At 40.3% G+C, this 27,925-nt stretch overlaps 1 protein-coding gene across 1 annotated transcript in view; it reads left to right on the top strand.

Annotated features, from left to right (window-relative positions):
- Window positions 1-511: 511 nt before the first annotated feature.
- Window positions 512-27,925, top strand: part of KLF3 (KLF transcription factor 3) — a 33,372-nt gene continuing 5,958 nt past the window's right edge. Inside the window, exons 1-6 of the mRNA XM_084625846.1 lie at window positions 512-1,241; window positions 6,093-6,146; window positions 14,691-14,781; window positions 22,330-22,825; window positions 23,436-23,586; window positions 27,265-27,425. Of these exons, the coding sequence (XP_084481972.1) occupies window positions 14,725-14,781; window positions 22,330-22,825; window positions 23,436-23,586; window positions 27,265-27,425 (865 nt within the window). The 5' untranslated portion in view covers window positions 512-1,241; window positions 6,093-6,146; window positions 14,691-14,724. The remainder of the gene's footprint in view (window positions 1,242-6,092; window positions 6,147-14,690; window positions 14,782-22,329; window positions 22,826-23,435; window positions 23,587-27,264; window positions 27,426-27,925) is intronic.

The raw sequence follows: 27,925 nt of genomic DNA, 5'->3' as shown, positions 1-27,925 counted from the left end.
TTGGTGTGCCCAAGAGCATAATTCAGGACTTCTTGTGTTGCCTTGACCTGGTCACTTTGACCAAACCCATTAAGTACCTAAAGTTAGACACTTATAAGAAGTTGGCTCAGTTGTTGAGCACATAACGCTGGTGTATCAGAACTCAGCCCCAATGGTATTTGAAGGAACTGTTTTCAGAACTCAGCCCCAATGGTATTTGAAGGAACTGTTTTCTTTGTTTCCCCTTTTTATTTAATAGCAATGAGTCTACACTTCGTGTCTGTTTCATGCATGCGATGCCCCTGTCCTCTAACTCGGAGCCACAGAGGAGCAGTCCTAAAAACAGCCCCACACAGGGCCTGTGGGTGCACCCACGTTACATGGAATATGAGTCCCCAAGCCAATGGCAGCTAAGGGAAGGGTCCGCCCCCAGGCAGCAGCACAAGCAGCGCGGCCAGAGGAGCCCTGCCCGCCCTGCCCCACGCCGGCTGCCGCTCCGCCACCCGTGCCCCAGCCGACCGGTCCCGTGCCCCGCCGCAGCGCCAGGCGCCTTGCAAAGGGCGGCAGAGTCGGGGTCCGTGGGCGGCTGGGTGCCGGTCCCTTTGCCCAGCCCGTGTTTGTGAAGCCAGCTCCGCGGCAGCCCGCCCCTGAGCGCCTCCCTTCCTGCTGCCCCGGGGGCGCTGCGCCGCGCGGTTGTTTGGCTGCTGCCGCAGCTTTGCTGCTCGGGCGGCCAGGGGGTGTAGTTGGCGCCGGGTGCCAGGCGCACGCCTCTGCCTGACACGCAGCGAGGGAGAGGCGGAGGAGCAGCTGGAAGGGCCGGTCGGGCGGCGGCTCCGCGGTGGTGCTGGGGATAATTAGTGTCTGTGAGTCTGTCTGCCTCCGGGGGGCAGGGCGGGGGAGGCAGTGCGTGCCTGGCTGGGTGTGTGCGAGCCGGTGACTCGTCCCGGCCCCTCCAGCGCAGCCTCCACCCAGCGGGCTGGGAGCCGCCCTGGCCGCGCTCCCCTCCCTGACCCTCCCCTTACCCCGCCGGCCAAGGGAGCCTGGCAGAGCGAGCGGCGCCGGCGTCATGTGACAGCGGAGACTAGTGCCAGGAGCCCGGGCGAGCCGAGCGAGCGCCCTCCCCTCGCCCAGAGACGCACGGCCACCGCGGAGCGCACAGCCTCAGCCGCAGGGAGCCGGGAGGCGGGCCGGGTGCTTTGCTCTGTTTCACAGCCCCCATCGCAGGGCTTCGGGCGGCGGCGGAGGCCCCCTGCTTGCTGAGGGTGAGCGCGGGGAGCGGAGTGGGGTTATTCCTCGCGTCTGACTGCAACGTGCCAAAGTTTCCAGCTGCTGGAAGAAGTCCGGGGGGGGGGGGGATTCAGCGTTGGGGTGACCTGGGGGCATGCAAAGCTGCGAGCCCGCTGAGGCTCCGGAGGGAGCGGGCTGCTCTGGGGGCCAGGGCTGCGCCCGCGGACTGTCCCGGCGGCCTGATGCGCCCTAACTTCTGCGAAAGTTGTTCGGGGGAGAACGTATGTTTCTGTCTCCAACTCCTGTGGCGCTTTATTATGCGTTTCTGCACAGGGCGGAAGGAGGGGTTACCAACTCCGATGATACTTTGTCTCTTTCTGGGAAGAGGGGACAGAAGGTCACGTGTGTGTGTGCAGGGGGGCGAGTAGGGTTGTTTTCTGCAGATGTTTCCATCCCCAGCTTCTGTGATTGCTGCAAAGCTTGCAAGAGAGGGTGGGACAAAATAGAGGGGTCTGCTCTGGTGTGTGTGCTTTCCTCTGTCTTACTGGCTTTTACAGAGATTGGGTAAGAAAAATCACACACCTGGTGTGGCCTTGGCTCGGCTCTCTGGGTGCTGATCCCAAGGCGTGTATGTTTGCTCCATTGTCTCAATAGGAAAGGGAGTCCCTTTCTTTCCGGCTCTTGACTGGGGCAATATGAGAAGTTCTCTTGGGCTCCTACTACTCAGTAGCAGTTGTTTCACCCGCAGAGCATCTTTTGGCAGATGGGGGACTGCAGTACAATAGACAAGTCTACAATTTAAAATGTCAGCAGAGCTTGCTAATGCTATTAAAGTACAAAATTGAGTTGGACAGTGTAATGGGTTCATTCACTTCTGTTGGATTATAAACGTTTGTCTTCTGTTGGGAGTAAAAACAGTGAAGAGGTTTGGGGTTTTTTGTTTGGGGTTTTTAAATAGTACGCTATCACTAGTACATTATGGTTAGGGTCATAGCACTGTGGAATAGTTTAATGGCCAAATTTAACCCTGGTATAACTCGACTGATTGTGGTGGAGTTACACCAGGGATAAAATTAGTCCTCAAATGTTTTTTTTTAAAAATTAACATATCTAGTCTTATTTAACACTTTTCTAGGAAAGAGTTAAAATCTCTAATATTTATGATAGCTCTGACACTTAAAATATAAAGTAACTTTTATAGGGAATTGGGATTGACATCCATAATTGACTCCCTGCCTATATGAATGTTGTTTTTACTACACTTAAATGGGAATAGGAATATTTATCTTCAATCTTTGTCAGATGTAAGATTTCAAACAGAAGTGTTATAGCGGGTGGGAGAGTGAAGAGGAGGGGAAGGCGAGGGGATGGACTAGAGAAAGAAGTTCTTTAAGACCCCATGTTGAAATCCTACAAAAGTAGCACAAAATCAGGAGTACTGTAATAACCAGTTTAGAATTGTTCAAGTTGTCATTCTTTTTAACTCAGAAATTCTTTGATGAAATCAATTTCTTTATCCATCCTGATTCAGTTTTACTGTACCTGCATTGTTTGCTTGTGCTCTGCCTCTATATAGTGGCCCTTTGAAAACTCAGGAAGTGTCACAATTCACAGGGCTCATCTTTGAATGAGGGACTTTGTGGTTTTGGTTTTATTGAAATTTATGTCCATAAATGTTCTTTAATCTGTATTGAAAACAAAGAATACAGTTGCTGCTCACGCATGTATTTTTTCCATAGAATAGTTTTAAGATGTGCTCTCTTGGTTGTTGTATAAGGAACTTCTTTTATGAGAGGAACCACATCTGGATTTGATAATCCTGTCTGACCCTGGGGACACTTACTTCAAACTAACTTTATCCCTTGTGCTTTAAAATGTATGATTTAGTTTGATAGCACTAATATTTTCAAATACAAGAGTCTGCAGCAGAGTTTAGTTGAGTGGCATACTTTCCTTTTATCCAAGCAGGTAAATATGTTTTGCCTACAGTGGTTAATGTATAATAGTAGGTAAAGCCTGGAGTTGGGAGGTGGGTGGAGAAAGAAGATATAAAATGGTCCTTTCCTTTTATGAGGAAACTGAAATGTTGTCAGGATATAACAGTTATGAGAGTGCCCTTCAATATTAAGAAAATACACTACATCTACACAACAGCTATAGTATCAGTCAAAACCACAAGTGAGACAAGGTGGGTGAGAACCATATTACCCACCTTGCCTCTAATATCCTGAGACCAACATGACTACAGCACTACAAAACAAAAGTGTTCAGGTAAGTAAAGTTGTAAAAGTGAATTAAGTCAGTTGAAAGTGCTCAGATACTACAATGATGAGGGGCTAAGCAAGTACCTAGATATTTTCTTCATACTTAACATTTGGAAAAGTAAGTATAAAAAGTAAGAAACTGGTAATATAACTATAGAATGTACAACCATACACTGTTGTGTAGATTCTTCTGTAACTAGTTGTAATCTCATGTACTTCTGAAACTGCAGTTACTAAAATGAAATGTACAGTGGTTGCTGTCATTACTAGGATGCTAATCCACATAACTTGCAGTAACACATTCCCATGTCTGATAATATCTGGTACAGCAGCTGTCCGACCCACCGTGCGGAACTAGTTCAAAGCATGTTGTAAAAGGAAGAATAGTGAAGTAGTTGTTTTGAATGAAACCAAGTATAAACTTATTCTGATACATTTCATGAAGATGAGGTATGCTTTCTCACCTGCATAGCTCATTCTCAGTATGTTTTCTTCTTTAAACAGCTTGATGGTTTTAGTGTGATGTGTATTAGTGATTTGTCAAAAATAAAAAAAAAATTGTGGTTAACTGGTTCTACAGTTAAAATCTCATTCTATAAGTGTAACCAAAGCCAAAGTACAGAAAAGTGAAAATTAGTGTGGTTTGTTATTAGTATGTGTTTTAGTAGAGTGAGTCTTTAATAACTCTTGAAATTTAAGTTCTGTCATCAGTGCACTAAGAAGAGCTCTGTGTACACTTGAAAGCTTGTCTATCTCACCAACAGAAGTTGGTCCAATAAAAGATAGTACCTCACACATCTTGTCTCTCTAATATCCTGGGACCAACAGATACAGCAACACTGCATGCATTAAATTATGTCAGTCTTCAGCTGTCAAACCATCCTGAATTTTTGCAGTGGGAAAATAGCTAATTTTTAAAATAGGCTGTACTTCAAAAATTAATTCTTGTAACAACTCGATCACTCAGTTTTTCTCTTTGAAGAAGATAATTTTAGGCTAAGAGTTAGCTGTATGGTGTTATATAAAATTCAGCCTGTAGTTAAATATTAGCAGTTTAGAGGCAAAAAGAAATCCAAGGGAAGGCTGAGGTTAATTATCATGACCTGTGGTGTCTAAAATCACATGTCTTCCTCCGTTAAGTGTAGATATTTGCTTGTTTGTAGGGCAGGTCTCCTGTATAAAGACAGTGTTTGTATTCACACCCAATGAACAAACACCTCCACCCACTGTTGTTGTTTAAAAAACTCCAGCTGCTCATGAATATAGGGTCAGAGAGGGCCGTCTAAATGTTTCTCTGTGATTTCTCTCCAGCACAGCCAGCAGAGCTGTTTCCTGTTCTTTGTTTCAAGGCTGGGGTTTGCGTCATACATTCCAAGTGGCATATGTGTGCTCTTTCCTGTTGCAGGCTGTTTTTTTAGTAGACCAGTAGCCCGGTCCAGGCCCCTTGTCACTGCCCTGCAACTCCCAGTCCCCACCCAGTGAGTTATCATGTCTCTACACACTCGTGATTGCTTAAGATGCCTGTGTTATGTCAGCATGAGAAGTCTGAGTTAACCTTTTAACACACACCCTCTACTCCAGTATATTTACATGGGTGAATAATGAGTTTCATTCCCTTTTCTAAAAACCTATGTTTGACTCTCAAAAAATTGAGTCTGATTTCTCCTCTCACCTGTGCCAATGTAAGTCTGGAATAATTCCATTAAACTCAATGGAGTTGCAGTGGTATAATACCACTGCAAGTGAGAAGAGAATCCAGCCCTATATATTAATTTCTGTGAAAACCTATTGGCTTCTTTCCATATCTGTTCTGAAGATACCACCGTGATCATTTTCTGTTCCAGTTTTGATCAAGATTAGAATTGTACCATTTTCCTGAAGGGAGGAAATATCGTACTATTACCTGAATTCAAGGATCCATACTCTTCCAGATTTAATGCAGGAAAATGAGACACTAACAACTTTCTTTGGATTAAATGGGTATGGCAGTCCTATATTTTGCTAAACTCTGAGCACTTTTTGAAGGAGTAAAGTACATGGTTTTTTTTCTACTTTGATATCAGATTTTTTTTTCTTTTGTCTGCTGTGGACCGACAGAGAGAAACATCAAGAGGAAATTCAAAAAGAGGACATAAGAAATCTTTCTGTTACTCTCCATCTGACTGTAGAAGAACTAAGGACCTGAGCCAAAGCTCATTGAAATTGATAGAAAGATTCCCATTGACTTCAAAGGGCTTTGGATCAGGCCCTAAATGAATGAGAAATTACATGAAAATAGGAGATGGACAGTCTTTCTCTCTCACTTATGTTTGAAAAAATACACGTTTTCTTGCACGCACACAGAAATGTTTCCATCTTTAAATATGTCCTTTTTATTTAATTTGTTTTTCAAATTTTTCTTCTGCTGCTGCTGGCTTTTAGATGTTAAACTTTAAAAGGGGGGAAGTTTATATTGAACACACTTGCAATATTTTTTTCAAAAAGCATAATAGGACTTAGAGACACTTGCAGTGAACACGGATAACTAAATTTTAACTATATCTAAATTATAAGTAGCAACACGCTGAAATGCACATATACTATATATGGATACTTACATTATTTTGCTTTTTGTCTCTTCAGAAATACAAATTGTAAGAAAAGTATTTCAGGTGAACACATAAGCTAATAATTTTGGTAAGTTGTATTTTTAATTTTATTTCCTCTATTTCAGGGATTTTTACTTTTGTTCTTTTACTGCTATTAGAAAATTATGTACAGTATGTTGTCATTGCACAGTGAATAAATATTGTAATTTAGCTACTAGTTAAACTGTACAGGATTTGAGCCTCTGTCATATTTCATCTTTTCTCCCTGGATCAGCAAAAGGTGCTGAACTAGTAGTTTAGTGCTGGGAACCAGTGTGTAAGTATAGTAAATTTTGCTAGTCACAACTTTCTGTAGTCAAGTTTCTATAAAATCTGAAACTGAGCTTCATATTACAACAACATTCTGCATTTTGTAGAACAAGTTTTTTAAATTAACTGACACAGCTAGCAGGAGGTCCTTTCAAAAATAAAACTCTTCTATGCAGCCAGTGTTGAAGCTTTGTGTTTTCATTCCAAGGCTAGTTGCCTCCAATCCACAATGTGAAGTTTGGCAGAGCTAGTTTAGGAACAGATTTAACCCTTCACTTTTAACGTTTTATCTAATGCCAAGGTTTCCTTTTAGGGGTTTAATAGCCATTGTTGATCTGTCCCAAGGGAAAGTAGTATAAGTGTGTGTTAGCTAAATAGAAAGATAAAGCTCTAACAGATTTAAAATACTAAAGTAAGCCATCATGGAAAGAGATGGGGGGGGTGGAGAGGTTGCTAACAAACTTTGGTACCCGAAAGACTGACAAAACCTCCACACTTAGAGTCCAAGTTTATTTAGGTTTCAGAGTAGCAGCCGTGTTAGTCTGTATTCGCAAAAAGAAAAGGAGTACTTGTGGCACCTTAGAGATTAACACATGCGTCCGATGAAGTGAGCTGTAGCTCACGAAAGCTTATGCTCAAATAAATTTGTTAGTCTCTAAGGTGCCACAAGTCCTCCTTTTCTCTTTGCAAGTTTATTTAATCATTCTTCCATTGCCACCATCCACTTTCTCTCTCTTCATTTCCCTAGATACACACACACACATGCTCATGGACATTTCTTTCCTATTTTCAAATCTTCATTGAAATTAAGAGTATAAACTATTATTTGTTAATGTACTTTTCATCACTTAATAGTTAGAGATTTTTAGCTCTGCCCCATGTGGTCAAAGGTGTAAAAATCTGTCTGGAATATGTTTGAGAAAGTAACAGAGCAGACTTGTACCTTAATATTAGAGGATGATATTTTGTATCCTGATGTTGACTTTATTTTTTTTTTTTAGACACTCAGCCTGATTTTCAGGTCCTGATTTCTATGCATGTAAAATTAGCTTTGAGGTCTGTCACGCTCTTTCTGTCTCTCTCTTTCCCAGCCAGTCTTCCCGAATAGAACAAAGGCTACTTTTAGTCTTCCTTTCAAATTCTCTTTAAAATTAACTTTTTATTTTTATTTTTTAAAAAAGGTTCAGTTTGGAAGGGAAAAATTGTCATACCATTCTGCATACTTCACTTGTTTTCAGAGGCCTGATCTGTTCTCTTTACTAAACTATTTCTCCTTGTAAGCAGTAGCTTGAGACAGGAAACCAGACAGCAGTCTGCCCTGATAAGGGAGAGTATTGTATGCAGTATTGTCTAAGGTGGTGGCTAAAGATCTTTTCTGTATCTTTCTTCTTTAGGGCCAATAGATATAAAATAGGAATTGCATAAGGTTGTATGGATGCAAAGTTTGTTTTCCTCAGTGGAAACTTCAAACTCAAAAAACAAATACCTTTTATGAATACCCTTAGAAACTGTTTTCTAAGATTTCTTTTTTAATATGGGGAAAATGTGTTTTTCACCCATACTGCTGTGGAGTGTGCATAACAGCATAGCTGTATATTTCAGTGAAATACGGACTAGTCTGCTACATGTGGAGTGACCAGATGTCCCAATTTTATAGGGACAGTCCTGATTTTTGGGTCTTTTTCTTAAATCGGCTCCTATTACCCTCCACCTCCTGTCCCGATTTTTCACACTTGCTGTCTGGTCACCCTAGCTACATAGCTTCTGACAAATTAATATGTTAAAGTAGTTCTAGATCAAACAAAGTGATTTCTAATAATGGGAAGGTTGTGTTGTGCATTTTCTGTATCTCAGTACTGTACTAGCATGTTTCAGGAGTTATTCCAATTCCCATTAGAAATCCACTGGGTTTTTTATTTTTTTTTAAAAAAAGGCTACCCATTAGCAGAAATTCTCTTGTTGCACAGCCAATTCCTTATAACTTTCCCCAGCATGGCTCTTTGTGGGCCAAACTCCTTTAATCCTTTCCCCAGCAGTGCTGTCTCTGGATCTCAGTCTCCACTTAAAAGTTTGGTTGACATAGCTACATAAGTCAGGGATGTGAAAAAACCACACCCATGACCGACATAGGTATGCTGACTTAAACCCCATTGTAGACACAGCTGTGTTGATGGAAGAATGCTTCCATTGATGTAGCCACCATCGTTGGGGGTGGGGATGATGTTCCCACACTGGCTGAAAAACCCCTTCCATCCATGTAGGCTGTATCTGTGCTACGGGTTTACACAGACATAGCTATGGACATGTAGCTACGCCAGTATAGCCTCTGTAGTGCAGACACACCCTGGATTTTCACTCTTATTCTCTCTGACTGAGTCTAATGGCTAATCTAAATTTGAGATTTTCTGTGGCTGGTGCTATTTTGGAGCTTGATGAGGGAAAGCATTTAAAGCACATGCTTACTTCCCATGGATGTCCGAGTACGTTCTTGTGTATTTTGCTGATCCAAGGCCTTGAGGAGCAACTACTACTACTATGAGTACAAAGAAATCTTGGTGCCAGCTGTGGAGGGGATTTCCTTTACCCCTTCCAAGAAATCCTGTAAGTTCATCAGAGGAGAACCAGTTTCTGCTATCTTTTAAGGCTCCATTGAAGATTATTTCTCATTCGGTCTCAGAAAGCTTCCCTGGCCTTTGGATATCATCAGTATAGTTCTTTCAATATTATCACTTCTCCTTAATATTGGAGGGGAAGTTTAGCGTGAGATTCATGAAAGAAGAGAGAGTTTCAGATCATGAGAATTGGTTCTAAAGAGGCATGACTGCAAAACCGTGGGCACTTGATTCAAGTTGCCTTGTAGATACATTACTGCAAAAGCTGCAGTGGTGGGCACTAATGCAGTGTTGATTTCGTGGCAATCATTAAGTTACTTTGTAATTATACCAATAATACTTAGCAGTTTCTAAACAATTATTGATCCTCACACAGCAATAGGATGGCATCTACTGTTGCCCCCTGACACAAAAACTGAAAAAACAAGCTTTGTGCGGGGTACTGTGCAGAGGATGGGAGGGGCAGAATCTGTTCTCACCACCCCTAGCCATTGTGCGGATCAGATCATTGATCACCACTATTCCAGATATTTAACTAGAACATAGGGCCAAAGCCCTTGTGCATCTCTCTTGGGGGTTTGTAACTGCTGGATCTGTGTGGCTAAGACCAGCCCCCAACCCAAAACCACCTCCCCTCACAGAAAGCTATATGGTGCTTGTGGACCAATGTGTGGGTATGCAGAGCCCCTCTGTGTTTTGTGGCTGCCCTCCACCTCCACTTGTGTTCAAGTGGTATAATGCTGTGGCTGCTATGCCCATGGGCGAATCTCATCCAGAGTAAACAGTCTGTACAAATCCTTATTGCTGGAACACATGTTAAGTACTCTTATTCGCATTAAACCATACATGTCAAGAAGTTAAAACGGAGAAGTCTCTGATGTTGACAAGAAAATTAACTATTTTGATCATAAAAATTTCTTTCAGAAGAGATGGAGCACTGAATATTGGATAGGATTTAAACATAGTGTTTTCCTTTAGCAAAGGGCAGGGGGTTGTCTTTTTCTTACCTGCTGTCTTTTCGCTTGGCTTTAGCTGTGAAATTGTTGAGGGACTTTGCTTGGACTTTATCTTTGCACCTGTCCTTATTTACATACAAAAATGAATTGCTTGGCTTGTCTTTTAGAAATACAGGGTGTGAGCAGAATCTTATCAAAAGCCATGTCCTGTTTGGACAAGTTGGACTGCCTTGGCAAAGATCCATAGGGTGGAGTGAATGGGAGGAGGCAGGAAAGTAAAACTGGGTGGCTTGTTAGCAAAGAGAGAGAGAGAGGGTGGAATGTTTGCCTACTGCATTGCAGTTAATTATTTAGTTTCAGATTACATACAGCATAAATTCTTTTACCCACATAAAAGCACTTCAATGCAAAATAGCTCATCTAATTTGAGAAAGATAAAGACTACTCTTCTGATTTTTATTTATTTATTTATTTTTAATATGGTTTGTGTGAATTTTATGCTTTCTCCTTGCTTTGCTGTCTGGAGGGTGCCGCAGGTACTTGAGAGGATACTTTAGTTTTCTATAAATTATTCTTATTTACTAAACAAGCTGTGGGCTGTGAAACAAGTATGTTATGAAATCAGTGTGTAGGCAGATCCCTACTATTCTTCACACCTTATGTTTGAAACAAATAAGGCAGTCTCCCACTGCTTCTCAAACATTTAATAGCAGGGGAGTATAGTGAGATCTCATATACCTACATATGTATGATTTTTACAAGTATACTACAAAAACTTTACTATAAAATATTATCATAAATAACAAAATCCAATTTTTTTGTTTACTTGAAATAAATTCAGGCTTTGCAACCAGTGTGTCTTTCTTCCATTCAAGCATTGTTCTTTTAAATACAAAGACCATTGTTCCATGCGTTTATTTTCACCCTTAGAGTTTATCCCAGAATGACAATTTCATAAGTGTCAGACCTTCAGCTGGAGTAAACTGATTCCAGTGGAGATACACCATATTACACCAGCTGAAAATACAGACATATAACGCAGCCTTGCAGGACCAAAAGATCATGCATAATGTATTGCCCTCTGTCCAAAATCAGCCTCTCTTACTATTTAGGTAGAAATAGTACAGTAAAAGAACAGTATAACACATTAAAGGGACACTCAACTTATATACTATGATACAGCAATAAAAGTAAAAATTTTAACTACTACTTTAGATGACTATGAAAGACAAAATTTTTTACTTTTACTCTCTGCAAGACACTTTCTATTGTCACTTTCATTGTAACCTTTGTACAGTCAGTTAGCCCCTAATTCTGCAAATACATGTATGTAACTTTTACATATGTAAATTTAGGTGTATGCTAAGTGTTTACAGGATATGGGTCTTAGTCACTTTCTGTGATTTTCTGTGTGGATCTCTCATATAGCAGCAGTAGAGAAAAAAACAAACCTTAAAAATAGAAAAATGTGATTTTCAAAACTACAAAAAATGGCAGAGGGAACAGGTTGGGGGGCAAGGGAAGGTGTATTTATCTGAGACTACTAAGCTTTTTTTCCCCTTCAAGTGACTAGATTACAAGTTGATGGTGTCACTTCACCAAAACACATTTAAATTAAAAAATGGAAACCTGAAAGTCAATATTTACTAATTCTCTTACATATAAAGACTGGGATGCAGTGTAGGCTTCGGTTGTTTTTGCATTGTGGGATATCCTTTATCCATTCATGTATTGTTAAATGCATATATCTGTGTCTTTGGGAAGTCATGTATAGACAATGTTTCTTCACATGAAAGTGACTAGGAAAATGTAAATTGTCAGAAAATTATATGAAATGCTTAAAATCAGAAAAATATCTAATTTAAGTAATTCCCTGAAGTTGCAGGAAACATTGCATAATTGTTTTTTCAACTTTCTCACAGGCATTATTGACAAATGTACATAGACACATCCAAATTATAAAATTTCCTATCTTTCAAAGCTATTACTTCTAATTTAGACACAATTGGCAGTTTCTTTGAACTACTGTATCTGTTTCTCTTTTTCTCAACTTGGTTTAATCAGGCCCTTCCCATTTATCAGGATGATTATATTCATGTTTATATTCAGTGATGCTTTAGTTTGTTCTTTAGAAATCAAGCTTTGTTCATTTCAAGTACTTAGAAAGTATACTGTTGTAGTATTTTCCATAAATTGCTAAGCTTTGCCCTTGATTTATAAAATAAATCCCTGGTAGGCTTGAAACAATTCATTCTCTTTCTTTCTCTCACATATCTCAGATTGTTTTCTCCAATGCGTACACGCTGACTATTGCATGATTGCTCATTAATGTAGAAGTGTTGGAATTGGTCTAATTTGGGGCATATATATTCTTGTGTCCCATTTAAACTGTTTGATTCATAAGAAAAAAATTCCAGACACAATTAAACCTTTTAATATATTAGTAAGCTTATACCCAGTGGAATTGTCTTGATGGAGGAGAGTAGCATTTTATTTGTTACAGATTTCTAGTGCCACCTACTGGATGCAGTTGAATTTGTTTAGTACTTAACATCAGTCTTTATATATACGGTGCAGAGACAAGGTGAGTGAGGTAATATCTTTTATTGGACCACCTTCTGTTGGTGAGAGAGACACTTTTGAGCTTACACAGAGCTCTTGAAGAGCTTGAAAGCTTGTCTCTCTCACCAACAGAAGTTGGTCCAATAAAAGATATTACCTCACCCACCTTGCCTCTCTTTTTTTTTTATTGTGGGACCAATACAGCTACAACACTGCATATACTATTATCACTACAAAAGGGTTGTTTTTTTGTTTATTTGTTTGTTTCTCTCCTGCTGGTAATAGCTCAGCTTACTTGATCACTCTTGTTACAGTGTGTATGGTAACACCCATTGTTTCATGTTCTCTGTGTATATAAAATTGCCCCACTGTATTTTCCACTGCATGTATCCGATGAAGTGAGCTGTAGCTCACTAAAGCTTATGCTCAGATAAATTTGTTAGTTTCTAAGGTGCCACAAGTACTCCTTTTTGCGAATACAGACTAACACGGCTGCTACTCTGAAAACTGCATATACTGTACAGGACATACAACTTCACCATCCCAGACCAATTGTATCCCATACTCTCCTTGTTAACTGGAATACTCTGTCAGTCCTCCAGGCTGTACTCTGGAAGTGGCTCTGCCTTCTCATATAGGATATGTGCATTCTCAAAAATGATATTAAATGTTTTTTATAAAAACTTGTCAACTGGAACTTTTTAATATCTTTGAGTATTAACTTCCTTCACGTGTCTAAAATATTTGGCTCTACCGTGTATCCTCTCTAGTATTTCTCTGTCTCGCTCCAAAGGCTCCTGGTCCTCCCTGAAATCTTCCCATCCTTCCTCCACAATTGTCATCCTTGGTAAATGTGTAAATATGGTTATTACCTGCGATAGTTAAGTTACTATAAATGAGATAGACTTGAAAATAGGCTTGAACAAGCTAACAAAGTAGATGGCTCCCTTTTTAAAGCAATCTGGGATACACAGAACACAATCTAAATTCTGAAATCTTGTTTTTAATAAGGAAACTCTTGGAAATGTACAGTTGTTTCAAAATAGTGGTTGAGTTGTCATAGTTCCTTTTGGTGAAATAGTCGAATTATCAGTTGTGATGTCTGATTGGGAGTCTGTCTATTGTACCTCTCCAAATTAGCTTTGTTTTTAATTTCTTCCTTGTGTGGAAGTAGGTGTCAAAGCACCAGAGTGTTACCAATATTGTCATCAGGCTTACTGACTGGAGACTAGCAAGTATTGGGCTGCCATCCTTCCTGAATCCGATTCAGATCCGTTCGTGTTCACTGTCTCTTCGGCTAAACAAAAAATTAATCTAGGTTTGCCAGGTGTCCGGTTTTTGACTGGAACGCCCAGTTGAAAAGGGACCCTGGCGGCTCCAGTTGGCACTGCCGACCGGGCTGTTAAAAGTCCACTTGGCAGTGCAACAGGGGCCCATGGCTAAGGTAGGCTCCCTGCCTGCCCTAGCTCGGCGTGGCTCCCAGAAGTGGTCACCAGGTTCCTGCAGCCCTTAGACACATGGGTGGCCATGGAGGTTTCACACACTGCCCCTGCCCCGTGGGGCGGCTCCGCAGCTCCAATTGGCTGGGAACCGCGACTAATGGGAGCTGCTGGGGAAGTCTCTGTGGGTGTAAGGGCAGTGCACAGAGCCTCCCTGGCCACCCATGTGACTAGGGGCTGTAGGGACCCGGTGGCTGCTTCCCAGGAGCTGTGGTAAGCATCACTGGGACCCCATACCCCCCCTGCACCCCAACCCCCTGCTCCAGCCTAGAGTCCCCTCCCAGAGCCCACACCACCCTCAACACCTGAACCCCCCTGCCCCATCCTCGAGCCCCCTCATCTCTAGCCCCACCCCAGAGCCTGCACCCCCAGCCGTAGTCCTGCACCCCCAGCCGTAGTCCTCAGCCCAACCCCTGTTTGATACTTTTTGATCGATCATCCACTGGACTATGTCTAAATATATTCTGATCACAGGGTTTTACTGAAATTACAAAGTAACTTTTATATGCTACCACAAAACAGTTTTATTGTAATAGAATATTTGAAAACATAAAGCTTATCTCTAGATTTGGAAGAACTAAATCAAATACATCTAATCTTATGGACTAATGAGTTAAAAAAAATTTCAGAAATTTGATTCTAGCCATTCCTACAATTTAACTTGGTGGGTTTTTTTCCCCTCCCTGTAACGCAGGACTACACAGACATCAGAAGATTTCACTGAAAAGATGCTAATGTTTGACCCAGTCCCTATCAAGCAAGAAGCCATGGAACCTATTTCAGTGGTAAGTCTTCAAACATGTTATCACCCTGATTGCCATGTAGGGATTGCTTCTGCTGCCAATGAAATCAGTAGCAAAACTCCTGTGAACTTCACAGAGCCATGGCCTCCTCGGAGAACTGCTGTGAAATGGAATACCTGAGTAACAGCAATAGCTAAATTTGCACATTAGTAGCATCATTTTCTCTTTCTGGAGACAGTGCCATTAGTGTTGCTTACATTGGTCAGGATGCCAATGCCATGTTTACTTTTCATGGTGATATTTGAGACTTATCATGAGAGCTACGCAGAGGGAGGGAGGGGAAAAGAATAAACACCTTGCAGGGACATCTGGGCCCTAGGCAAGGAACTAAGGTTCGGCTAGGCTGTTTTGGGTGAGTCTGGTGCCATAGGCCTCTGCTTCCGTGTACTTGGAAAATAGTTGCAAAGGGAAAAATTTGGACTGTGTATTTTATGTGAAAGCTGGTAATGAGAAGCTTATAAAATTAGATCATCTCTGTTTTGGCTGTTGCTGTTCCTGCCAACAGTGGTTATACAAGACTTAAGGGTCAGTTTGAGGCCCTAGAAACAAAGTTGTCATGGATATTGTTGTTTGTAATATTTGGTAGAAAGCCTTTGAAAAGCAGCTTTCAGCGAAAAGTTTGCTGCCTTTACCAATTAAAAAATGTAAAAGGGACACTATCAATTTAAATCCAATTTTAAATACATTTATTTATGTTAGTTCCTAAAATACCTTTAGATTATTTAAACTACTTGAATTTTAGAAACACAATTTACTTTTTTGCTGTGTTGTTTACATTGCAGTCTTCTGAGCAGAGGCAGGGAAATGCCTGTTCGAACAGTGAGGAATAGGGAGTTAGTCAACAGACAAATACTATGGGCTGGTCTACACTACACAGTTAGGTCAAGGAAGCTTATGTTGCCCTAATTATGCCCATGTCAACACTACAGCCTTCCTCCCGCCGATGCAAGTACCCTACTACACCAACATAATAACTTCACCTCCACAAGAGATGTAAGGCTTATGTTGGTGTCATTAGGGCAACGCAGTGTCTATGTAGACACTGCGTTCCTGCCAGGCAGATAGAGCCCATCTGCCACCCGCTTCTGGGTTGGGGTGGAGAATGGACCCCACTCCTGGCTGGGAGCCAGGGGGAGAAGCCCTGGTGGCGTGAGCCTGAAATTGACATGGCTGCCTGGCTCCCGGTGTGGGGATGGTGGTGGGGGAAGAGGGGAGACTGGGTTCTCAGCTCCCCAAACTGCCTTTCTTAGGTTGGTGGAAGCACTCCTGGTGAGGGCGCGTACCACTGACCCAATGAGGGTGGTGTGGACATGCACCACCACAGTGGCTGTAAGTCAATCTAATAGGTCCACATACATTTCTAGTGTAGACATACCCTTTGAGTGTTTCTTTAGTTAAGTAATCCAGCCCAAGAGTGGGATGTTGCTCTTCCATGTGCCATTTGAAGATAAATTGTACTTTCCCTGTGCTGGGACTTCAAACTGTCCTGCAGATTACTTTCTGCCACCATTCTGGCCACCCATCACAGAGCTATTTTATTAAATATGCATGTTGTCCTTTTACTTACTGCATTAAATGAGTGTAGCTAGGAAAAGGAAATAATGTTGGGCCTGATTGTAGGTTCTCTCATAAGAAGGTACAAAGGAGGAATGAAAATTCAGTGAAGTTCCCCTCTCAGAGATTCCTCAGTTCCTCCTCAGGAGAGTAGAAATTTTTGAGTCTACCTCTATGGGCAAACTGGCAATTTAGTCCCCCAAACCCTTGAGAGCCTGGTCTTCCCAGCTGTCCCTGGTAGTGCAGCTCCCGTGGAGCTAGGCCATCAGGAACTACTTAGGCCTGGCCTACACTTAAAATATAGGTCAACATAGCTGCAGTGCTTGGGGATGTTAAAAATCCATATCCCTGAGTACCATCACTATGCTAACCTAGCCTCCAGAGTCGACATAGCTAGGTTGATGGAATAATGCAACAATTGCTCAGTGACGGAAAAACCCTTTCCATCTCTGTAGTCTGCATCTACACTGCAGGGTTACAGCAGCATAGCTACAGTTCCATAACTATGCTGAAGTGTAGACATGGCCTTAACAGACAGCTGGCTTGTAGCCCCCTTTAAAGAGCGTGGGGATCTCAATGTGAAGAGAGCATGGCAAGAAAAGTAGCATAGTGGCTAAGGGACTGTCTATCCTCCAGCTGTGTTGCTGTAGCATAGATGCTTCCTACATCAACAGAAGAGGGTTTTCCATCTATGTAGTTCATCCACCTCTCCAAGAGACAGTAGCTAGATTGATGGAAGAATTCTTTCATTGACCTAGCTATATCTACAACAGGGGTTAGGTCAAGTTTAACTACTGCACTCAGGGCCTAGCCCTGTAGCTAGGTTGATCTAATTTTTAAGTGTAGACCAGGCCTAAGCAAGCTAACTTTCTTAACCATCTCCCATGGGATTGGTAGCGGAAGAGCTATTGTCCATATTCTCAGAGGAGATGAGCATTCCATTAACTTCACTGGGAGCCAATAGTGCTCAGAGCCTTTAAAATCAGGCCTTATATGTGTTGTATCTGCTGCTTTGATAGCATTGTAAGAAATCAAACAAAATGAAACTATTAAAAATCATCAGTTATTTTAATAGCAAAACCAGATTAAAATATGTCAGAATGCACCATGTATTGTATATGCAAAATTATGTCAAAAACACCACTAGCTTATGACATTATGACAAGTTTGGGGTGGGGGAAGGAAACAAATTACAAAGTTTTAACACCAAAGCTTGTTTCAAGGTATGTGGTTTAAAGAATTAGCTACACTTCTCAGATGGTTAAAGCACGCACCCAAAGTATTTTGTCATCCTACTATTGGCCCATACGCTCAGTGGCATTGAATTATTGTGCACATTTTCTTATATGAAGAAAACATTTAAATGATGGTATATAATAGATCTAGTTACAGTGTTATCTCAGTTCCACCTAAAATAAAGTGAATATTTGTTACAAGCATTTGTTAAATGCTTGGGCAAAGACAGTGACAATTTACTTGCCAAGTTGCTTTTTTTTCTGCGGTGCCTACTTTCTTCTGGAATTGAAGTGAACAACCTTTGTGTCCCAAAGCAGTCTCCAAAACTATTTGGTTTGCAACTTTTTAAGATAAAGTGCCCTAGCTGCATGATACCTTGAGGTATTTTGTAATTAGTGCACTTGTAAATAAATCTCATCTTGTAAGCATGAATAATAAAAATGTTTTGGGGGAAATTATATAGTATTTCAGGTTAAATCCTGGTCACCCTTCTCATGTGACTTCAACTGGACAACTAAGCCTGTCAAGTAGTCGAGTTGTTTCACCACAAACTTTTTTTATGAAATGTAGCAATTAATATTTAATCTTCTGTGGTGATATAGTATCCTGTAGTATTTCAGCAATCTACAATTGACTCTAAATTGGAGTTAATTATATTCTGAGGTATTTTGCGTTATTCTCTTACTTGTAAAATGTTCCTTGCATATTGGCAGGAGATCCTCTATTTTTAGCATTACAAAACAGAAAACATTTTTATATTGTCACTGTAAAGTTAAGGGGTGTGTGTTTGATGGGTATGCAGTATTGTTGTAGCCGTGTCAGTCCAAGGACATTAGAGAGACAAGGTGGGTGAGGTAATATATTTTGTTGGACCAACTTCTGTTGGTGAGAGAGACAGGATTTCAGCCACACAGAGCTCTTCTTCAGGTCTAAGAAAGGTACTCCCAGTATCACAGCTAAATGCAAGGTGGAACGCATTTTTTAGTATAAATAGTTAGCAGATAGTGTAAGGGACCAATCAGGGTATAGTGGCCCATTACCACCTCTGCAGTCACAGGACAATGGTGGGATTCTTTAACAACCCTCAGTTCAGTACAGATCTTAACCCCATGCTTAACTCTGAGCATGTGAGTAGTGCTATTGGCTTCAGTGGAAGGCTCACCATGTTATTAAGTTGTTTGCTGATTTGGAGCCATCTTTAGGTACATCTTTCACACAAACCATCACTGTTAACTGAGTTCCTACATAGAAGAATGGGATCTACCAGTAGGAAAAGATCTCTTATGGGAGACCTTTCTTCACCCCCTGAAACTGCAGGCTTCAGGGACACTGGCTGCTGTGACTGGAGGTTCTGGAAGGCCAGGTAGTCACTCCTAGTGGGGAGCAAGATCACAGACCACTTCTCTTGATTACTGTTGGGAGTTCTTGTAGTAAGAGATTCTTCTTTACTGCTCAGATATGCTATTTGAGTCTGTTTGATTGACAGAATACTCTTACTTTACATTGATCTGTAATGTCATAGCCTGCCCTTTTGTTTCAGTTTTTTATGTGCTTAATATAATGTAGAAAATGGTTGACTACGTTTTGGATGATTTTTATATGTATAATCTGAACTGAGAAGTTTGTTAAACTTTTTTCTGTTTTCTTTATACCTGCATTGACTTCTAAGGTTTTCTATACCTAGCATTTCTTCTTTTACTTTTTAAGATTACAAAACTAAGTAGGAAAAAATTCTGTAAGGAAAAACATTGTCTCCTACTTTTTTTTATCACTAACGTTTTCTGCAGTTCAAATAGGAACATGGCAAGTAAAATCTCAGAGTGAAGGAAAGCTTAGAAAAATGAGACAACCTCTCCAGTCTGGCACAAAAGAATAGCTGACTTAAGTCAAATATGTGCCAGTTTAGTTACAACAATGAAAACCTTTCATTCAAAGCAATTCAAGAGCAGGTTTGAATCCCCAACAAATCAAGTGTTTTAAAAATATAATTGTCGTCATGATAATTTTTGAAGTCTTTATTACTTTGAATTTAAGCTCTAACTTTTCCAAACTAATACTAAGAAGTTCCCCAAACAGCTCAGAATCATTGCAGTATTTTTCTGCACTACTGTTTTAATAGATTGGCATTTTTCCAATGTGTTTCATTTGACCTGGAGTCTTGAAAGAAAGAAAAATGTTTTAATGAACTAGGTTATAGCCCAAAGGTGTTTCATTCTTCTGCAGATTCCTACTTTACTGAAAAAATTCTCTCCTCTAAACTAAGATTTTAATTGGATAGTCTTTCTTCATTTTGCCTTTCCAGTACTCTGTTACAATCCTCCTAGGCCTTCTCAATACAGCATGGTTTTAAAAACAGAAAGACTTGTTAGGCCCCAGTTCTGCAGAAACTTTTGCAGACTCTGACACAATGGGCCTACTCTTGTGTATGAAGGCAGTCACATTCACAAATGTCTGTAGGTTCAAGACCTTATATTGGCTGAATATAAGATTACTTTACTTGAATGAAAAATATTCTAGGAATTCTACTATTGTTCACTGATGTTGGAACGCAGTTCAAAAAATTAATGTACACATAGTGATGTTGTGATAATTCTTCCAGGATTCCACTGATGTCTAGCTGTACCACTAAATGTTTCTACAGCATAGTGAAGTCAAGTGGACTTTGTACTGTAGGCCAATAACATAAGTTTTAACACAAGCACTTAATACAGCTTACATATTAAGTGTTTGAATTTCTATCTACATCCACGCCTTAATCAGATTCAGCAGATGCTAAATACTGTTAAATATTAAACTCCATCAGTAGTCTGTGGCCTTGATCACTCAGAATTCTAATAAATATAATTATTTCCTTATCTAACAGTGCTCTGTGAGTTCTGTATATATCTTGCTCTGAGATGCACACATGCTAAAATAGTTAAGATTTAAAACATTAATTCCTGTGAACTTTATTATCAAAAACAGATACTAATATGTTAGCTAAATTATTAATTTACTATAGGTATAAGCATAAGTTCTATTTTATATGAAAAATAATCCTTTAAGATCAATTGAATATAATTGCTACAAAGATTCTTACATTTAATCCATTATATACTTTTAAGTAAGTTCTAGAAATGAAAAATGTTGTTATCAACCACATAGGTGGCAGTTCTCTTCAAATTTACCTATGTGTATGTAACTTTTTTTAAAAAGTTAATGCTAGTTATGTGTATGCATAGAGTACAGAATAAGCTACTCAGCTTTGTTGCTGTATCTACCTACAATCTTAGGAGTGCTGCAGAAGAACTTCCCATTTTCTAAAGTGTCATAGAATTGTTTCTTGCAATAATCAAAACAAAGGCAATAACTCCAAAACATTTTACAGTAATGTTTTTGGCTAAGCTTCAAATGAATAACAGTTAAAATATACCTGGGAGGAGGAGGAGAATACAGATGTAAGAGCAAGGCAAGACCTAGCTAGAATTTTTAGCCCTAACAAAATGCATTTAAAAATACTGTGGGAGTGATTGTATACTAGAGTCCATTAGCTTTATGCTCATAAATTATCTCTATCCTTACCATTTTTAAAAATTTACACCACACACCCTTTCTGGTCCAATGTGCTTCCAAAAATCTAAACTGTGTTTTATTCCTGTCAGGAAACAGCATAGCTACAGAGCGAGGATTGACTTATCCAAGAACCACAAGTGGAAATTCAGTTAATAAAACTGCTGATATCAAAAATTAGTAGAATGGATAGTCTACACTTTGTATAGTTCATATTTTGGCACATCTCATCAGTTCATATAACTAGTTATCTTCATTAAAAATAACATTGTTTTAAACACTTTTAATACGAGAAACTGTTCAGTAGAGTATCTCAGTGGTGATACATATTATGCAATGCTATGGTGATTCTCAGTGTTTTACTGGAAAATGTTATTGCTTAGGTATGAAAGGGTCAGTTATGGGCCTAATCTTGAATGGGCATAAGCATCATCAACTTGCTTTCCTTGACTTACAGGAAATTCTGACTCAGCACCTCAGATAATCAGACTTGGCCCCCCCTTCCGGATAGCTGTTTTCCAAGTTTAAAACAGCTAAGTTAGCTGCATTCTCCCCAACCCCCTTCCAAAAAAAAAACACTGAAAAAATGGTTTAGAATGTACTCATTTCCCAATTTGCTTTTTCATATTTACTGTCTGTGATACTGTTTGCAGAGCTCAGTTGCATACGTTTTGGTTTGGGAGGGGGGGGTTGTGTTTAGATTTCTGTTTTAATGAAGATTGAGGCACAGTGTTTTCCAGTTATTAGAACAGTCGGGGGATTTAGGATGCCTGGGTTCTATTTCCAGCTTCACCACTGTCTTGCTTAGTCTTCATAGTGCCTGAGTTTATCCATCTCTAAATGGGGATAGTACCTAATGTGCCTACCATGAAGGATGGACATGAAGCTTAATAAATGTTTGTAAAGCACTTTGAATATGTCTTGAGTTGTCTGGTTATTTTCTCTGTTTCATCATGTATTGTGTATTGCTTCCAAATGATTAGTGAATCAGGAATTAAATAATTTCCCCTGTGAGAAATCTTGTACATTCTCTCAGAGAAAGGAGTACATGAAAATGTCATGTCTGCATCTTTTTTGTTTTCCTTCACTTGATCAGTCATTAGTAACTTAGCACTAGATTTTTATTTTTTCCCCTGTTATGGCTTCTGTATCAATTCTCATCTTCTTCTTTTTTTTTTTTCCCTCTCACAGTCATACCAGTCCAATTACATGGACCAAATGAAGCCAAACAAATACAGTGTCATTTATCCTACCCCAAATATGTTGCACAATAAATTCTATCCAACCCCAGAAGGACTAGCTAATGGAATCCAAATGGAGCCAGTTGACCTTACAGTGAATAAACGAAGCTCACCATGTTCAGCTGGAAGTTCTCCTTCTCCTCTGAAATTTCAGACTGTACATAGAAGAGCCTCACCTGGATTAACTTTGTCCTCTCCCAGCCCTCCTATGAAAAAATTCACCCCACCACCTCCCCCAGGAGTTCAGCCTTTTTCCATGCCATTAACAATCCCTCCAGTAATGGCTGCTCTTTCACGCCCTGGACTTAGGAGCCCTGGAATACTTCCAGTTATACAGCCACTTGTGGTCCAGCCTGTTCCTTTTATGTATGCTCCACATCTCCATCAACCTATAATGGTGTCCACTGTTCTTGCAGAAGAGTTGGAAAATCCAAGTAGCATGCCAGGTGGGTGCTGTTGTGCTACGTTTCTCTTTTATGCGGGACCAGTGCTCTTTTACGCAGCACAGTTGCCCTGGGCACCAACTTCCAGGGGCTTGCTGTACTGCTGTGCCATTCAATGGTTTGGGGTTGTTTTTATTTTGGGGAGGAGAGGAGGTGTTCCTCCACTCCATTCAGCTGGCTATAAGGGGAGGAGGAGTTCTGTTTTTTTAGTTTGCTTTGGTGTGGTTTGGTTTTTTTGTTTTGCTCTGTTGCTGTGGAAAAGGGGCATGACACATTTTCTTCCCTGGCCAGCAAAACAATTAGTGCCACTACTCCTTTTTTGCTAGTCAAATCTGGAAAAATAACTGTGTATCCCTGAGTTTTTTAGGGTAAGTCAGAATATTTTGAAGGGAAATGAAAAAGAGAGACAAATATTCTTTTGTTTTCTTCTAAAACATACAATACCTAGACTTTACTGTGTGAATATTTTCCCCTAGTTTTACTCAATCAAATTCTGCTCTATTGATACCCATATAAATCTATTGATATCAATAACTCACATAACTCTTTATAACTCTTTATATATTTGATTCTTTTATATATATATATATATATATGATTTTTTTTCCTCTAGTGCCTGTAATTGAATCTTATGAGAAGCCCACATTAAAGAAAACGATCAAAGTAGAACCAGGAATCGAACCACCAAGAACCGAGTTCTATCCTGAACAAATGTCTCCTCCAATGATGACCTCCTTGTCTCCTCAGCAAGTAATGTTGCAAGAGTAAGTAATTAGTCCTAAAGTATCTATCTTCAGTTGAACAATGAAGCATACTGCCTGCTATACATTGGGTTCCATATACGGGGGCAACAAAAGTTCTTTGAGGGGAAAGCTACTGTGCTTTGAAGCATGTAGTAAAATATCATAAATAAGGGTTGCAGACTGTAAATGAATTGGAGTTTGTGCTTAGTTTTTTCCCCCTCTTCCCTTCAGCCTCAGCAGTGTAATGGTTAGTATGAATGCTATGTACATGTGAACTGCATAGATCTTCTATAATTGTATAATGTGTTCCTAACGTGATATAGGGCCCAGTCCTGCAAACCACTACAAATGGAGCTTCCAGTACAGTCAATAGTAGTTCTTCCTGTAATAGTCTCGCAGAATCAGGCCCATATTTAAACAGCTATTAAATTGTGGTAACCTGGAAAAATGTTACATTGGGGATGGGGTGAATTTTTGTGACCTTTTCTTAGAGAAGCAGCAACACGTCCTGGTGGTAGCAGGCCTTTGATATTTCCAGGGAGAAACTCCTCAGGCTACAGAAATACCGTTTTTGTCCCATGTAACTCCATTCAGATCTACCTCAGTTGTAGTGTTAAAAATCACCATTTCCTCAGGGAAATTCTGGCAGCCGCCACAGTCACTGAACGTTCTAGAGAGCCTGGCCCATGCTTCTGCCAAAGCAGACGACACTATGCTGGGAATGCCTGGGAATGCCAGATCAGTTATAGCAGTAGTTGGGGAGAGCTGGGCTGGGCTTCCCCCAAGAATCCCTCCATCCTCGACAGCCTGGCACATGGCCCCAAAGTCTCATCCCTACCAGAAGCATCATATGGGACAGGAGTCCCCTACCTCCCAGGGGTGCAGGGAGAGAACGCCAAGCAATAAACCCCTGGATCTAGTAGTCTAGGGTGGAGCAGAGAGAATGAGCTGGGCTGGACTCCCCTGGATCACCCCCTGGACCCAGCATAGGGCACCAGCAGCCCTTCCTCCACTCTGGCATGTCAGCCTTCTCCTACTGCCATGTAGTGTTGTTAGTCCTGTAATGGTTGCAATCTGAGCTGTAGTGTTGAAGGCTCATGGTTCAGATCCTACTATTGATGCATGATAGGGAGGTCATTTGTGCATAATAGTTTTTAACTTTGTCCTTTCAAAAAACCCTAGGACATCATATACAAAATATTGCACTAAACTAACATTATTTTAGTCGCAAAATCAAGCACTTGAAAGTTAGTCAGATTTTGAGTTTCGCATGCAACCTTAATTTGGTCCGCTTCTGAACGTGCATTATTATATTTATATAATAACATGCTATTTTTCTACAGAACCCTTGCCTTTTCAGTGCATGGGATGTACATATAAGGGGACTGAATGAAGGTGGCACAAGCAACCATAAATCTGGCATTTTCTAACTCTTGAGTGCTTGAATTTGCTATCTAAATATTGAAAGGGGAGGGGGGTTGTATGTAAAATATATAAAAGCTATTGACGTCTTACAACGAGCATTGGTGGGTTGTACAGTCTAGCTATCTTAACCCAAAGTCAATATCTGTTGTGTAGGAATTAAAGAAATATCCGAGTTCTCCCTTTAAATCAAAGTTCATGTATTGTTCTCAGACTATTGCCATACACAGACATGGATGAAACGTAATATGAAGCCTTAATTTTGTGTTTTCTTGTTTGTGTGAAATCAAAGTTTGACTCATGCTACCCTCATCACGTGGGCTGTGGGTGTGGGGACAAGGCCGTGCTTAAATAAACGGTCATAACATGATTTTTGGAAGACATTGTTAGCTGTTTGAGAAAAACACCCACATGCGCAAGGCTCAAATGAATTCAGATATGCTTGTGTAAGCAGAGACAAGACCTTATGGAATTACAGATGATCTTTTATTTCAGCAGTTATTTAATAATGTTGGCCCTTCTTCGGATACCATTGTCTCATTTCTTAAACCAGTGTCCCACTCTGGAAATCACTTGCAGAATTTTGTAGTATTGCAGGTTGGCTTCCCAATGGAAGAGAAATAAGAAAAAGAGAGTCTGCGTGTACTCTAAGTGTAACTTGCTTTATTTATACACCTATACCAGTCTGGAACAAAGGCCATCACAAACTGCATGCAGGCAACCTCCTCTTCCACCAATGTCAGCTTGCACACCAATGCCTACTTCTCAAGAAGCTGGTGTCTAAGGAATTGCCTCCAAATACAGAGAATAAAGCAGAGAATTTACTCTCTTCTGTCTGCCACAACATCTGTCAAAGGACTACTGCATAACAAAACTAACAATAATAGAACATTTCTTCTAAGATTAAAATCTTGCTCACATTCTAGGAACATGTAGGACTGTATAACAGCATTATCTGGTGAGCCCATCATAATATTTTAACTACAATTAATATGATGTTGAACAACAAATCTTTCCATCGCTGGATATGCTTTTTTGAGTTACTCATGGCACCTTAGGCTCACAAAGAAGTCACCAAGTGACTCAGGACTCATAGCTGTGGTGAGCAACCTGCGGGCCGCATGTGGCCCATCAGGGTAATCTGCTGGCGGGCCGCGAGACAGTTTGTTTACACTGACTGTCCTTAGGCACGGCCGCCCCCAGCTCCCAGTGGCTGCGGTTTGCTGTTCCTGGCCAATGTGAGCTGTGGAAAGTGGCATATTAAGTTTCACTTAAAAGCTAGAAAATATATAAGACTCTGTAATATGTATTCATTAATCAGTTGAAAAATGTGTCCGGTGAAGCTGTGTGATTTAAAAGGCCTATCTGTTTAAAAATATATATTTTGCTCTTTTCCTTCCTCTAACATTGGCATAGAAGGCAGGTTCATGACTGTCCCAGTGATTTTATATATGCAGCTGATAATATCCTTAGAAAGGTGTGTTTATTCAATATACACATAATTGTGTGTGTGTGTGTATATATATATATATATATATATATATATAAATATAAATATATATAAATATGTATATGTCTTACCTGAATAGTACCTGTGGGGTTAAAGGCAAGAAAATCATGTTTATGAAGGTGGAGTGCCAATTTCAGACATCCTGTGGGTGTGACATGCAGTCTAAACTCTACTTTTAGGAATTGACGTCAGTCGTAAAGGGAGGCCGCACCCTTCTGCCAGCACCAAACAGGAAATTCTTAATTACTCTCTAAAGGAGTGGCTGGAACAATAAAAACTCTGAGTTCTGCTTTAAGACTAAAGATATGATGTCTTTAATAATATGGAAAAGCTGTTTTAAATTAAAAACAAATTAGCTGACTTCTAAGGAAGAATAAAAAATGTAAACAAAAGCAATGAAAGTTAACTGGAAACTCAGTGAGAGAGTTTGGAAATCCTGAGCATACTTGCCTGAGAAACAAGAGTCTGACTTTCATTTCTTTATAAGTAAAAATAAATTAAAATCCAAGCATGCTGAGAAGAATATCTTTGGTTTTGCTCATGCCACAAAGTGAATGAACTCAAAAGAGGAAAGAATCAAAATATTATTGCTAAAATCTATGAAATTTGCTAAGTCGTCTTAAATTCTTTTACGTACATGTAATGTAGTTCACACTGCCAAGAGACAGAGTGGTAGTGAATAAAGGGGCTTTATTGTGGATCACTGAATGAGGTTTACTTTGTCAAATACTTTTCATCAGTCATAACCTATATCTTCACTTTCATAGGAATCACCCTTCAGTTATAGTTCAGCCAGGAAAGAGACCTTTACCTGTGGAATCTCCAGACACACAAAGGAAACGCAGAATACACAGATGTGATTATGAAGGTTGCAATAAGGTCTATACTAAAAGCTCCCACCTAAAAGCTCACAGAAGAACGCATACAGGTATGAGTCTTGGTACACTTTCCTTTCATCCATATTGGTCTGGATCAGTCCAGGCCAGACTTCTGGTTTCTGCAGAAGACCAGCTCTAGATATCTAACAGGTGCTTCAGGCTTTTTCAAACTAAAGGAAATATATGGGCTAACATAAATTTATCTGAGTTCTGTTTAAAGTACAGACCACCAAGACAACATTTTAAAGAAAGAAGGGGTAAATCAATCTAACCGTATCTCCTTCTGCCAGCTCACTGAGTCCTAGTCACATGTCCCAGGAAGTCCCATTGTGTAGTGGTAAAATCTTCCCTTTAGTCCGGGTTGGCTATGGAAACCCAAGATTAAAATTCAGTGGTAATGGTAGGTTACATGTCAGGTATAAATGGTGAAGTCAGGCAGGCTAGACAGGTTTGACATTCATTTGGGTTTGCAAAATGAGCGACAGGGAATGGATCACTTGATGATTATCTGTTCATTCCCTCTGGGGCACCTGGCATTGGCCACTGTCGG

This window comes from Lepidochelys olivacea (genome assembly GCF_965140295.1).
Source record: "Lepidochelys olivacea isolate rLepOli2 genome assembly, chromosome: 4".
NCBI classification, from domain to species: Eukaryota; Metazoa; Chordata; order Testudines; family Cheloniidae; genus Lepidochelys; species Lepidochelys olivacea.
Note: the sequence above shows the minus strand (reverse complement) of the source record. Positions and strands in the feature narration are given on the sequence as shown.